The sequence below is a fragment of the Neopsephotus bourkii genome, unplaced genomic scaffold (assembly GCF_033783945.1).
Source record: "Neopsephotus bourkii isolate Nb327-2 ecotype Australia unplaced genomic scaffold, CSIRO-AGI_Nbou_v1 NB_107, whole genome shotgun sequence".
Taxonomy (NCBI): domain Eukaryota; kingdom Metazoa; phylum Chordata; class Aves; order Psittaciformes; family Psittacidae; genus Neopsephotus; species Neopsephotus bourkii.
Genome location: NW_026900624.1, coordinates 11150305 through 11163225, shown reverse-complemented (window position 1 = coordinate 11163225; position 12921 = coordinate 11150305). Strand labels below are relative to the sequence as shown.

The 12921-nt window shown below is 42.3% G+C and overlaps 1 protein-coding gene across 1 annotated transcript; it reads left to right on the top strand.

Moving 5' to 3' along the window:
- The first annotated feature begins 205 nt into the window (after positions 1-205).
- PGRMC2 (progesterone receptor membrane component 2) lies at positions 206-12696 on the top strand. Its single transcript, XM_061360441.1, has 3 exons — positions 206-579; positions 10633-10788; positions 11486-12696. The coding sequence occupies exons 1-3, from the start codon at positions 222-224 to the stop codon at positions 11581-11583; spliced, it is 612 nt and encodes a 203-aa protein (XP_061216425.1). The 5' UTR covers positions 206-221; the 3' UTR covers positions 11584-12696.
- Positions 12697-12921: the final 225 nt, after the last annotated feature.

Genomic DNA, 12921 nt, shown 5'->3' with positions numbered 1-12921 from the left:
CCGCCAACGCCGCGCGGGGGGCGCAGGCGCGCTGTGGGGACGGGGGCGTGGGGGAGTGGCGGCACCTCTCGCGAGCGGCGGGCCGTTGGGCCGGTGGGGCGCGAGCCCGCCGGGGGCGGTGCCGCCTCTCCCGCTCGCCAATGGGGAGCGGGCTAGCGGCGGGCGCGAGCCGGGCGGGGCGGGGCCGCGGGGTGGGCGGGCGGGCGTTGGAGCTGGCAGTGATGGCGGACCATGGGGATGGGAGGCTAAGGACTGAGGGGAGCAGTGGCGGTGGGGGTGCGGGGGGGCCGCCGGCCAGCGCGGGGGCGCTGGTGGTGGGCGCTGAGATGCTGCTGGCGCTGGTGTTACTGGCGCTGGTGCTGCTGGCGGCCTACCGGCTGTACCTGCGCTGGGGGACGCGGAGCGGGCCGGGGGGCGCGGCCCGGGAGGGCCAGGCCGCCGCTCTGCCGCGGATGAAGCGGCGGGATTTCTCCCTAGAACAGTTGCGCGAGTTCAACGGGACCCGCAACCCCCGCATCCTCCTGGCTGTCAACGGCAAAGTCTTCGACGTGACCAAAGGCAGCAAGTTCTACGGGCCCGGTGAGACCGGGGGGCCGGGGGAGGTCCCTCGATGGAAGCTGCCTTCTGGGGCGGGAGCCCCGTGCAGCCCCTCGGCTGCCCGCTGTTTTCCGGGCGGCGCTGGGGAGAACGGCTGGGATCGGCTGCGGCCTGCGGGCATCTGCTCCCCACTACGGGACCCGGGCCTCGCCCCCACCCGGGGGGGGGCTGTGGGTTTCGGGGCGGCCGAGCGGGGGGTCGGCGCCGGTGGGCTCATTCAGCGTCCCACTGGGTTTATCTCAGGCAGCCAGCTCCTGCGAGCTGTCCGCACGCGTGGTAGGGCTGTTGTGGCGGTGTCGAGGGGGAGGCTGCCGTGCAGACCGCCACCTGTCCCCGGGCACTGGGGTTCACAGCCCCTCGTCAGTCCGGCCTGCCTGCCCGGGGCCTAACGGTAGCGCTAAAAGGGTGATGCACAACGGATCTGGGTCGTGTGCGTGCATCTGTCATGCATCCTTTCTTCCAGTTGCCGAGGTTTGGATGTGCAATGTTTTGTTTTAATGTTTTTTGTTTTAATTATTGTTTTTTTCCTCTGTCTTTTCTAGTTGATTTCCCAAGAGCAGCTGATAAGTGGTTCCTTCATTCTAGCTCTTATGGCTCAGAAAGGAAAATAAAACAGCTGCTTACTTATTTAGATGCAGATGCCATATTGAGTGTGTATTTGAATCGGGATAAGGACAAGCAGGGGCAGCCCAGGGACTGATACATTGCTAGCATTGGAAACAGTGCAGAAATCAACCCAGTCTCTTAAATGGAAAGGCAGACAATACAGTTCTTTCAATAGGAAACGTATTCTTCAAAGGTTCAGAAAAGTGTGCTTCAGAAACAATGTTATGTTTCCATATTCACACTGTAGATTATGAAACTGCTGCATATTTTCTTGTAATAAACAGCATTCTTAATAATGAGGGGACTAATCTTACTAGTGAGCACTGTGTTCACATCTGATGCCAAAGGAAATGAGGGTTATGACTGTTGATAATTTTCTCACTGAAACAATGGTCGTTTGGAAAAGTTGATCTCATCAAGTTACGCAGGAGTTTTCATAGTAGGTATAGCAAGTGTTCTTGTATTGAGGGATGAAGGAGAGAGGATACGCCTTCCTCCCCCTCTGGAAATTGTTCAAGTTAAGCAATTGTTATTTTTTTTTTATAATCTTAGGTTACAAAAAGAAAAAAATACCAAGCTGGCATGGTACAAGTCCTAGGTTCTTACAGGGAGGCAACAAGCTGTTGTATGGTTGAAATGGGCAAGTATTTTGTAACTCATGTTACCCTCAAAAGTTTGTGCTCTGCTCCCAGTCACGGGAATTGAAACTGCCGTAATTGAATCAAAATGCTTTTCTGGCTGGACGCTGTAAAAGTTAACAGTGAAATCTAAACTACCTTGCCATGCCAAAACTACCTTTTGGGTGGGTTTTGACCAGTAAAGCTGAGCAGTGCAGTTGGGTGTGCTGAAGCTTTCGTGACTCTTAATTGAGCTAGTTCCTTTGCTCCTCTCAGTTTAATCTGTTTTTTTAACTGAGACCTGTGCACTGATATAAAATGTAGGTAATACATGTGCTAATGAAAGTTCAGACACCTGTAAGTTGACAGGTTGCTTCATAAATTACTCCATGAAATAATACTGAACCATAATCTAAACATTAACTCTTTTGTGTATCAAACATAGATTACATTTTAGGCTCTTCACTGTAGATATCATCACCGTTTCTGGAGATCTGTTATGGTGAGGATAACATCAACGTCTGGAGGTCTCTTATGGTGAGGAAGCTAAAGCTTTATGTTCTAGGACATCAGTCTGCTTTTTTGACAGCTGGCAGCAGCTGATTTCCCTAAAGCAGTGCTTCCAGCTTTTCATGGAAAGGGACAAAGGCTTGCTTTCCCCCCCACCCTGTAGTGAAGGATTGCCTTTTTATAACACAACTGACATCATCTTTGTCTATCATGTAGCTGTTACTTGGTATCATGCGCATTAGGGTAGTGATGCTCAACCTATGCATCACCAGCTGTGTGTTTTCTGCCAAACGTGTTGATTTTTTTTATTGTGCTGATGTGGTTTGCCTGAATGGATGCATATTGGGGAATATTTCTTGTAACTGTTTTGTGGCTGTAAAGAAGAAAAGCTAGTTTTTTTGAACTAGGTGATTTGCAGGCCCTAAAAGATCTGAGAAGAAATAGGTGGAAAAGCCTTCCTAAAGCTTCAGAAAGACTTCATGTAGAGTATTCAGATGTCCACAGCAGTTCTCTTGGAAATTTTATGCCTCACAGCTGGAGTGGAGCAAGAGAAGTGCAAAGCATTCCAACAGAGCCGTGACCAAATTTTGTTTAACAGAAGGAACAGTTGAGGGCACTGGCTTTGCTGACATGGCAGGCTTGACTGTGAGCCTTTTGTACTTTGTCAAGGTACTGATGAAAAATAGTGCTTCAGCTGTGAAGGCAGCAGAGAGCATTCATTGGCTGAGGGCTCACTATCAAATCTGAAGTATGTCTTGACTGCTGGGTTAACGTTGAATAACAGGGCTGTCTTGGTGTCTTGAAATTAAGGTCTGGTCTTTTTTTTTCCTTTTGGTGTGGTTTGGATACAAAGGTGTTCCTTTTTGTGCTTACAGCAGCAGAAAGCTAAAAATGCACAAACTGGCATCTAGTCCAGGTTTTTGTCCAGCAGTTGAGATTCCATTAAAATTCCCACCAATTCTTCTGGTTTTAAGTTTCCATCCACTGGATCCTGTTATACTTTAGTCTGTTGCATTGAAGAACCCTTTACATACATACAGTTAAGGTGTTCTTAGAAATTGATAGGCTGTTGAAGTCATCCTTTCAAACAGCCATGATTGAAAACTTCAGTTTCTTAAACATTAAATCAACATGTTTTCCAGTTTTGTTGGTTTTTTTTTCCTCATGTTGTCTTCTTTAACCCTTCTGCAATTTATCTTATTGGTATCCTGTTAGTCTTTGGTATGTCTAATGCACTTTAGCTAAGAGCAGTAGGTTATATCGCACATTTAACTGTCTGTGCCTCCAAAAATCGCTTCGCTTACACTGAACTTACAATTTAAAACTTCACTTGCCAAGTTCTTTTCCAAACTGCTGCTTCCCAGGGTGGTCCTCTGTGCTGCGAGTATACCCTTTGTTTCAGTGCTTCACTTTTAGTTGTATTAAATACCACCTCTGTTTGTGCCCAAATGAGTAAGTACCCTAAAATGCTTTGCTTGGTTATTAATTGTAATTAATTACCTCTTCCTTTATCACCCATAAAGTCTGAACAATATAAATAGTTAGAGGCACACTATTAAAAATTCTGTGTAACCTGAATTTCAGAGAAGCTGTTTTGGGGTGATTCCCCCATCTGTAATCACATCTCATGACATAGAGTCTAATGATTAATATGTGTGTGTTGTGTTAGGTTTATAGCCTTATAATGAGAGACAGATGAGAGGCAGTTTTTACAGTTTTATTTAATAGTAAATCATTTATTTTCATGTTTGTTTGTGTCGAGATTCCTGGTAGTATATTGGTCAGTAGAAGGGCATTGTAAGAGATAAGTAATATTAGCAAATCTTAATATTTGGTATTTAAATTGGCATGCCAACATAATGCTGTAAACAGATTACCAAATACTTTGTGCAGTTACGAAAAATACATGGCTCTGAGCATGACAAAGCAAGATTATACACAATCCAGTGTATACAACTGTTCCACCTCACTGCTTGGTTCTTAATGATTTTAAACAAACCTGTTTCCTGACTTTCCTTCACTGCAGTACATTGTCACTGTTAACTCATTTCTCGTCTCACTCTTGTCACTCTTGTCATTTGCTCAAAGTGTCATGAAGACTTCTGCTTTCCAGTTTGCCCAGAGAAATAGATTAGGTAGTAGTAGTTCCTTTCACAAAGATTTCCATCATTGTTCATTTTTCATGAGGGGAAAATTACCTTTGTTTAATGTTGGAAATCCAGTGAAGAACTGTGATTTCTGTCATTAAATACTTTATCAAATTTTGCAGCAAACAGCTGTCATTTTTTCCTATAATTTATATAAAAATCTGATGCTGTTAGACTTCCTTTGGAATTGAGTGCTGTAAACTTCATTGTGTCTCTGTTTAAAAGACACACTGATGCTTTTCAGTACATCCTTTACAAGGGAATGGTTGGATGAAATATTGCAGGGGGAGATCATGTATGTACTGTGTCTGGAGAATTCCATTAAGGGTGGCCTTATCTTAAGAACGCAACTGACTGAGGGTTTACAGATAAGTACAGAGGATAAGACTGGTGGAAAGAAGTGCCTCCTGCAAGGTGTCTTCTCTGTGTTTTTGATGTTTGTCAGCTCATTGGTGTCAGTGTACTGGAGGTGTCTGTCACCCCAGGACTCAGCTTTTCAAAGAAAAGGCATTTCTGGATAAAGAAGTTAAGTTCCTACCAGAAGTAGTAAAACTATTACTAGGTATTGGGGAGAGATTGTTCCCATACTTCTGATTAAAGAGAGTGGTCTTTGCTAGCAGGATGAAGGGGCTCTTCTAAGCCCTCAGTTCATGTCCATGGAGACGGGGAGCCAGCACAGTGGTTTTGTGCAGGGAGATGCATCTCCTCCTCTGCTTCTGCTTTGTGTGTCTGTCAGCTCTCCGTTTGTTTGAGGGGTCTTTTTTTCTTCTTCCTTTTTTAATAACCTGAGTATATTCCTTAGAACTTGAACAACTGTGTGTTTGGTATAAGGTCTGTGTAAATCCCTAGTTAGTATTTAAACCATTCGGGTTCCAGTCACCTTGAGGTTTGAGGTAGTAGGTATGCTTAAGGCAAGATATTTTAGGATGTGATAGTGGCATTGTTGTTAATGGCAGTGATGTTAAATCCAGTACATAGCAGTGTAGCTCTTTTTCATTTAATCAAAAATCCTTGACAGCATTACTTGCCTTATTGTGAAATAAACTAGTGGCCGGAGCATTTCTCACTAAAGCGAGATGTGGGATCTAGGTCCTCCTCAAGAGTGGAGCTGTCTTCCAGGAATCTCCTGACTAGTGAACTAGAGGCTTTCTTAGCAGTGCTCATTGGCTGCCCCTTTAGCCAAAATTGGGTCATTGGTTCTTGCATTTTTTTAAAAGGAACCCAGAGAAAAGGAGCAAGGCCCTCTGGTCTTGTGCCTAAGAAGTCAGGTTTAGAGCCCTCTTTATTTGGTGTTAGGCTTGGTGGATCACTATCCTAGAAGTGTTTAGTTTCCGTGCAAGTTGTAACTTAAAATTGACCTACATCTTTCATGTAAATCTGGAGCAGTAAAGTTAAAACTATGTCACCTTGAATACCCAGTGAGAAATGTTACTAGAAAGCTTTTGCTTTCAAGCTGCGTCTGAAAATGTTTTTGTCTAATTTGTAGCTTTTTTGTTCCCTCATAAAAGATGTAACAAGGAGTGAACACATCAGGATTCAGAAGGAAAATTTTAAGCGGCGAGGGTTTCGCTTTGGAGTGGGGAAGGTAGACAACGTGGTAGCATAGTTCAGCTGTCAATAATCTCATGGTCTGTCTCCCTTTGCTCCTTTTACTTACAATGAAGGAGAAATTAGTCTTTATTCTTGTCTGCAGTTTAAGAAATGTTGTCTGTGAATTTCTAATCTTCAGATAAAACTAGGTTTTATTTCCAGTGGCTGCATGGAGCCCACAGATGAAATGAATACTTGGTATGCTTTGCATATTTAGTGATAGCTTGGAAGAGTTTTCTGACTACTAGAAGAAACCAAGGCTGTTTGCAAACTGAACCTTGTTAACCTGTGTTTCTTCAGAGAACTTGTATGGGCCTTCTGAGAATGAATACAAGTCTTATCCTGCAAATCACTTCTTTAGTTACAAAATGTACCACATCTATGGTGCAGTCCCTGTGCTGGCAGTTGGAGCAATCCAGAGTTCAGTGTACAGTGTTCACCTTCATTACTAGTGTTGGAGCAGTAATCTGGGATGTTCTGCAGAGCTAGTGCAGAACTAAAATGGTCAGATACCCTTTTTTGGTAAACCAAGAGTATTTACTTAAAAGTTGAGCACCAGCATGGGTTTTGCTGGGGGAACTATTGGATAAACTGGTTGAAAATTGGAGCACATACTCTGACAAGATCCAGTTTAGCCTGTTTTGGAACAAGTGACTAGAAGCAGCATTTCCAAATGAAAACCTCAAGCTTGGACAGCTTCATATCTCACATTTTTAAATACTTTAATGCTTTAATGTTAAATTCATTTTTCCTTACTTGCTGTTGTTTTAGGGTGCCTGCAAAGAGAGATGAAATCTTCATTCGAGAACCAAAACAGGGCTGGGAGAGGCAGGAATCCCAAGTACAGGAATTGGAAAGGTTTTTTTGCTGGTGGGAGAGACTTTGTTTTTTGCCAGTTCTCAAGCTACCCGGTTCATTTGTGAGTAGAGACAAGTGTCAGGCTGGAACAAGATATCAAACTCATCAGGGCAGCCAGATTTGTAATTGGATTCTGGAAAAAACTGAGGATCTGTAGGTGGTGGGTAGCAACATTTTGCATGTGTTGTAGCTCAGGGAAGGGTGTATTTTACACAAGGTAGAGTTGTAAGGAAATTAAGGCTCTCTACAGGCAAAAAGGCAGTGTATAAATGTGGTTGTATAGATGTGGAGACACGTAGGCAAGTATGTAGTCTTGATAACTGGACTCAGCACCAACATAAACAAAGGCTCTGAAACAAAGTGTTTTAATATGTGCAAGCAGTGATGGGGGAGAAGAACATTCTTCAAGGAACTATATTTTTCCTTCATATAAGGCTCACAGCTCCATGTAGCCAGCTAACAGCAGATGTGGTTTAGTGGGTTTGACATGTCCCCAGCTTTCCTTTGGTTGTTGCAAGTTGCCAAATAGGAGTGGGAGGAGAATTTTTGAAGGAAGATTTGACTATGAGATAGATAATTTGGGGCACAGCAAAAGGATAGGGTGCGATAGGTTCTCAAAAAAATCAGCTTACTATACGTACCTATGCTAACAGCATCTCTTTTTGCAATCTTTTTGCTATGTATGTCGTGTCATGCTGCAATCAATTATTTAGAACAGAAGCCAGTCTAAATAGGTAAGCAGACAAAAGGAAAGGTGGCTGTGGGTAGGGCTTGCAGAGTAAATTGCATCTGGTCATGAAAGAACTCTGTGGGAGTATGTCTAGGATTGCACTAACGTCTTTACCTCAGAATCATGTTCCTGAAGCGTATTTTCTGACCAGGTTTCTCTGTACTGACACCTTCCTGGATGTTTCTGCAAGCACAATGAAACATGATATGCAAAATACCTTTTAAAGACTGTTGCACCAGTATTTAAATAAAGTGAATGGTAAACTAGGGCTTATAGCAAAACCCTAGACCTGTATGTTCTATAAAATGCTGCACTTAATCTCCATGTCAAAGTATCTGAATGGAAGCTTTAAATCTTGAAGGAGACTGCTTGTACCAAGACCTCCAAACTTTTGCTTTAGCAGCCCTGCAACTAAGGCAAACCCAGGCTTGCACTTTTTTTTTTTTTTCCCCCAAAGAATCATAATTCAATATTTGCCTCTTAGGAAAGGATTAAAGAATAGGTCCCATTTCTAAGATACATTTGCGGAACTGGAATTTGAGGTGCTATCTACCAAGTCTAAAAGGCTGGTTTTCACTAGTTAGCATTCTGTGAGTGCTTGGGCCTGGCTTGATGTTGTCTCTGTGACTCTTGAATACTTCTGTAGTAAGTTCGCTGGAATGTTAACATTTAAATTCAATTTTAGAAAAGAAAAATAAATGCTGATATAATAGCATCTGGCATTACAATATATTTACAGGAATTTTTAAATTTATTTATTTAATTTAAATGCAAAGTGATACATTGTAAAAGCACTCCACTTTCAACTAAACACATCATTGAGATATAAGGATGTTCAGGGCTTAATACCAGTAAATATAATGTAATTCTTTTTAACAGAAATAATTAGAATCAAGCTGGGGGGACAGAATACTGATGGTAAGGAGGTTAAGTAGCAATTTGTAATTGCTCTTTGGGATTTACTGTTTCGTGTGTGGTCTTTATGAGAGCTGTTTATAGCTCCTGTCTTATTCATTCAAAATATCAAAAAACAGCTCATTTGACTCATAGCTATTTCGGAGTGAATGTTGGAAGGTTCTATGTTATGTTGCAAATGGTGGCCACTGCTAGCGCTTACCCTTCTTTATGGGAAGTGACTGAGCATGCAAAATGCATAGATCATACATAGAATCATAGAATAGTTAGGGTTGGAAAGGACCTCAAGATCATTAAGTTCCAACCCCCCTGTCATGGGCAGGGACACCTCACACTAAACCATATCATGTAGGTATAGGATTGATTCAGCCCACGAATACTGGTTTTAAAATAAACATTTCATTCGGGCTACAAATAGGAAAGAGTTCACAAGCTCTCTTGACTTTGGTTCTGTTAGTGCTGTACATGTAGTCCCTGATCCCAGAGGAAGTGAATGCTATTCCTAGAGCTAAATATCCAAAAGGACAAGCATAGGGATCCCGATAGTTATTATTGTCATCTCTTAATGCCAGATTTGTACAGTGCAGGCTTCCAGTTGATCATTCTTTCTTGGATATCTACTGCTTGTGAAAGTTTGCTTTTAAATCGGTTGGTTTATTTCCAGAGAGACAAGGGAATTGTCTTTTGCACACGAGATATGCCTCCGTTCTTGGATTCGACTGTAAGCAACTTAGAATGCCAAGCACTCTGGGGTGGAGAGACAATAGCTGGTGTGGTAAGGAGACAGTTGCTGTTAATCCATATGGTACTTAGGTTCTATGCCTCAGGAGTTCTTCCCGCTGCGTTCAGCCTCTGTCTCATCCCTGAAGTCAATGTCCGGCAAGAGCAGATAGGTGTGGTGGCTGGAGCAAGCGGCCTGGGAGGAAACCAGCCTCTTGGAATCATTCCCTGTGATTTGTCCTGGTGCAGAAGAGGTCTGAGGTGCTACAGGAGGCAATAGAGGGGGTGAAGGACTGTGTGTTACCACTTGCTTGTGTTCATTCTTGCCCATGGGTGCTGCCTTTTCTTCAGGCTGACAGCCACTGTCATCTTCTGAGAGGTAAGCCAGAGAAGGGTTCTGGCCTATTGGAGTAGTGACTACTCTTTAGAATGCCTCAGGCATTTCCCTATTGCTTAGCTGCTGCAGTGTAACTTAGTGCAGAATATGGTCAAGTTTTGTTTTGATTTCTTAATCAAGCTAAATTAAGTTGTTTGGTATTAGGTCAAGAAAATCAAAGAAAACAAGATGCTTGAAGTTCTTTAGATTAAGTAGACTTTTGTGAAAGTTACAGACCTCATCCTGAAAGTTGGTGGTTTGTAAATCTTCCCCTTTGTAATAATATTGATTAAACAGTCATTGCTCAATATTTTATGAGCATATTTATGCTGCTTTGCTTCAGTGAGAAAGCACAAAGGAAGCAGTTGCTTTACATTCTGAATACGATTTGTGCAGTTTTCCAGAGCAGTCCAGGATAGGTGCATGGATGATCTGCTGCCCAAAATATGTGAGGTTATTCCACAGAAATGTGTCAAAAGACACACTGCCTGCCAAGTAGCTAGAAAGTTGTGGTGGTTCCATAAGTGAATTATTAATTATCACTCAAGTTGTATTTATTGATAAAAATCACTGGATTTCTAATTAAGATGTCTGTACAGTGTGCTTCTATTCATGCCTGACTTGTAAATATGTTTTGCTTAATAGAGGTGTGCTTCTTTTTAATTCCAGCCTCCAGTCCCTTTGGAATTCACCTCCACTGACTTGCATCAAATGAAAGGGATTTTTCCAGCTATCCCTTCAAAGCTATTTTCCTCTTTCTGCTTCTCTCGGCAGACTTTGTCTGTTAATGATACTTACGATTGACTTGCAGTGCTGTTGAATGTCAAGCAGCCATGGTGTTTGATCTACTGCTGTTCCCATCACTGCAGAAGTTTAATGTGTGGCTTGGGCAGACTATATAAAGAACTGAGATTGGTCGCCATAAACAAGGTCTTGAAGGTGTCGATTTTGTCTTTTTGTTTTCAGATGGTCCGTATGGAATATTTGCTGGCAGAGATGCCTCCAGGGGACTAGCAACTTTCCGTCTAGATAAAGATGCACTCAGAGATGAATATGATGACCTATCGGACTTAAATGCTGTACAGATGGAAAGTGTGAGAGAGTGGGAAATGCAATTTAAAGGTAAAATCTCAAATTAGCAGCACATCTTCAGTTTAAGGAAATGCGTTTAATAAAAAATGACTGATTTGGGTTTGGGGCAGCTTTTAAAGAGACATTTACAGTAATGTTTGTAATGTAATGTAAAATTCTTGGGAAAAGACCAGGGATTTCAGGCCTTATTCTAATGGAGAGGATTCCACTGTATCCCACTATAGCTTTTTCAACCTTTTAGTTCTGTATCAGAGAATTGTTTGCTCTTCAGCTCAGAATTTCACTATCAAAGCTCAGCGTACCTTAGCTGATGGAGTTCTAATTAGGACTAAGAACTGCTTTGGCATTAAGGGTTGAACACGTTTGTCTTGAAATAATTTCTCAAAAGCATGAAGTATGCCACTGGAGGGAGGGGAAGTAATTTTTTCACATGAATTGAAATCAAAACAGGCTGCAGAAACCTGTGCTGGTTTTAATAGCAGCATTTTGAGTCCCTGTGTGATACAGCTTGCCTCATTAGCTATGGAGAATTGAAACCAAGTACTCGCAGTAGAGAAGGTAGTGAGCAGTGGTGACAGCAAGATTGTTTTAGGAGCTAAGCTTGCTGATACTTTGCCAATTTCAGTGATTCCGGCTTATGAACAGGTTAAAGTGAATTTGTGGTAGTGCAGGCTGAGTAGCAAATGCAGCTGCCTTTGATTATAATGGAATCATCGATCTTTTTCAGAAAAATATGACTACGTTGGTAGACTCCTAAAACCAGGGGAAGAACCATCAGAGTACACAGATGAGGAAGATACCAAGGATCACACTAAACAGGAATGAACTTTGTAAACAACCAAAGTCAGGGGCCTTCAGAACTGCAACCTCTTATTCCCCATCACAGAATGTCCTGCATCTTTGGGTACAGTTCATCTGCTGCGAAAAACATTCAACAGGTTTTGTACAAGGAAAATAATATACTCACAAAGGAAGATTTGAATACTAAACATTGTTTGTGCTGCCAGACTTTTTGTTGCAGTTTATTTGTAATGTCTGGTTAGGCTTTGTTAGTGAAGAGGAGCCAGGGGTTTAAAGGCAAAAACGCTATTCCTTTTTATCAGTAAGCTGAAGCCTTCAAATAGTATGTTCTAGAAGCTATCTAAAAGACCTGAGTCTTCATGCTCAGTGGAAGATTTGAGTCTTGTTTCATGTGTGTCTCCTCCTTCAGCATTAAAGTGCTTGTGTACATCAGTATCAGTAGGTTACACTACCGAAACTGGTGTTAAAATGTGAATTTCCAATTTTATTTTGTATGTGGGCATTTGTAGCCCTGGCAGAATACTTCAGTTCTCTAAGAGAAGTCCATGTAGATTAGGATGGGGGTGTAAAATTCATCCTTTTCTCAAAAGGACTGGGTAAAACCATGTCCTCCGCAACAACTGTTATCTGAAGTCTGCCTCTCCCTACCTTTTCCCATCCTCTAAGTGAAATTGCGTATTAATTGTGCCTTATTTCGCTAACATAGACTTGAATTGTTTTAAGGGACGGCCCCAAAATTGTGGTTTCATAGTCACTACAAGCAGCATCGAGACTGAAGTTAGAATGTTCTGTTGACTGGAAAACCTTGATGTCATTCTGTGTATAGAATGTAAAAGAGGAACACTCAGTGTTACTGCCATATGTTAATACTACATACACTTAAATTAGCATTGTGATGGCCAAATGCATACTCCCATGCTTCTTTTTAAGTAATTACAAACACAAAATGTCACCCTTCCTCCTCTTCCAGAAGCTGCCTAACTTTTGGGAGCGTAGCCTTCACACCCCTGTAGAGTGTAAGGGGCATGTGCGCGTGTGGATGTGTGTGTGTCTGTCTGAATGTAAGACTGGGGAGGGATTGTTTCTGCAGATATTGTAAATACGAGTACCATTTTAATAAAGCATGTACAATACCAACCATGCTGTCAGGCTGTGTATAGAAGCTCCTGAGTAGAGCTGGAACACAAAGGAGGGGGAAAAACGTCTTGAACATGAAGCATGGAACCCCTGTTCATGCTGTTCCTTGTCCTCAGGGTGTTATTTTTTCCCTTTCAAGTAGCAGCTTTTGAAGAATCTTGACTTAACTGGGGTAAGCTGTAGTTAATAAGCCTATACCAATGCATTTTTGGTGGGGAAAAACTA

What these genes read in the sequence shown, in the direction of transcription:
- PGRMC2 (XM_061360441.1), top strand. Translation starts at nt 222, where the DNA reads ATGGCGGACCATGGGGATGGGAGGCTAAGGACTGAGGGGAGCAGTGGC. An exon ending in CAGCAAGTTCTACGGGCCCG is followed by an intron (nt 580 to 10,632) that starts GTGAGACCGGGG and finishes TTTTGTTTTCAG; the next exon opens with ATGGTCCGTATGGAATATTT. An exon ending in GTGGGAAATGCAATTTAAAG is followed by an intron (nt 10,789 to 11,485) that starts GTAAAATCTCAA and finishes GATCTTTTTCAG; the next exon opens with AAAAATATGACTACGTTGGT.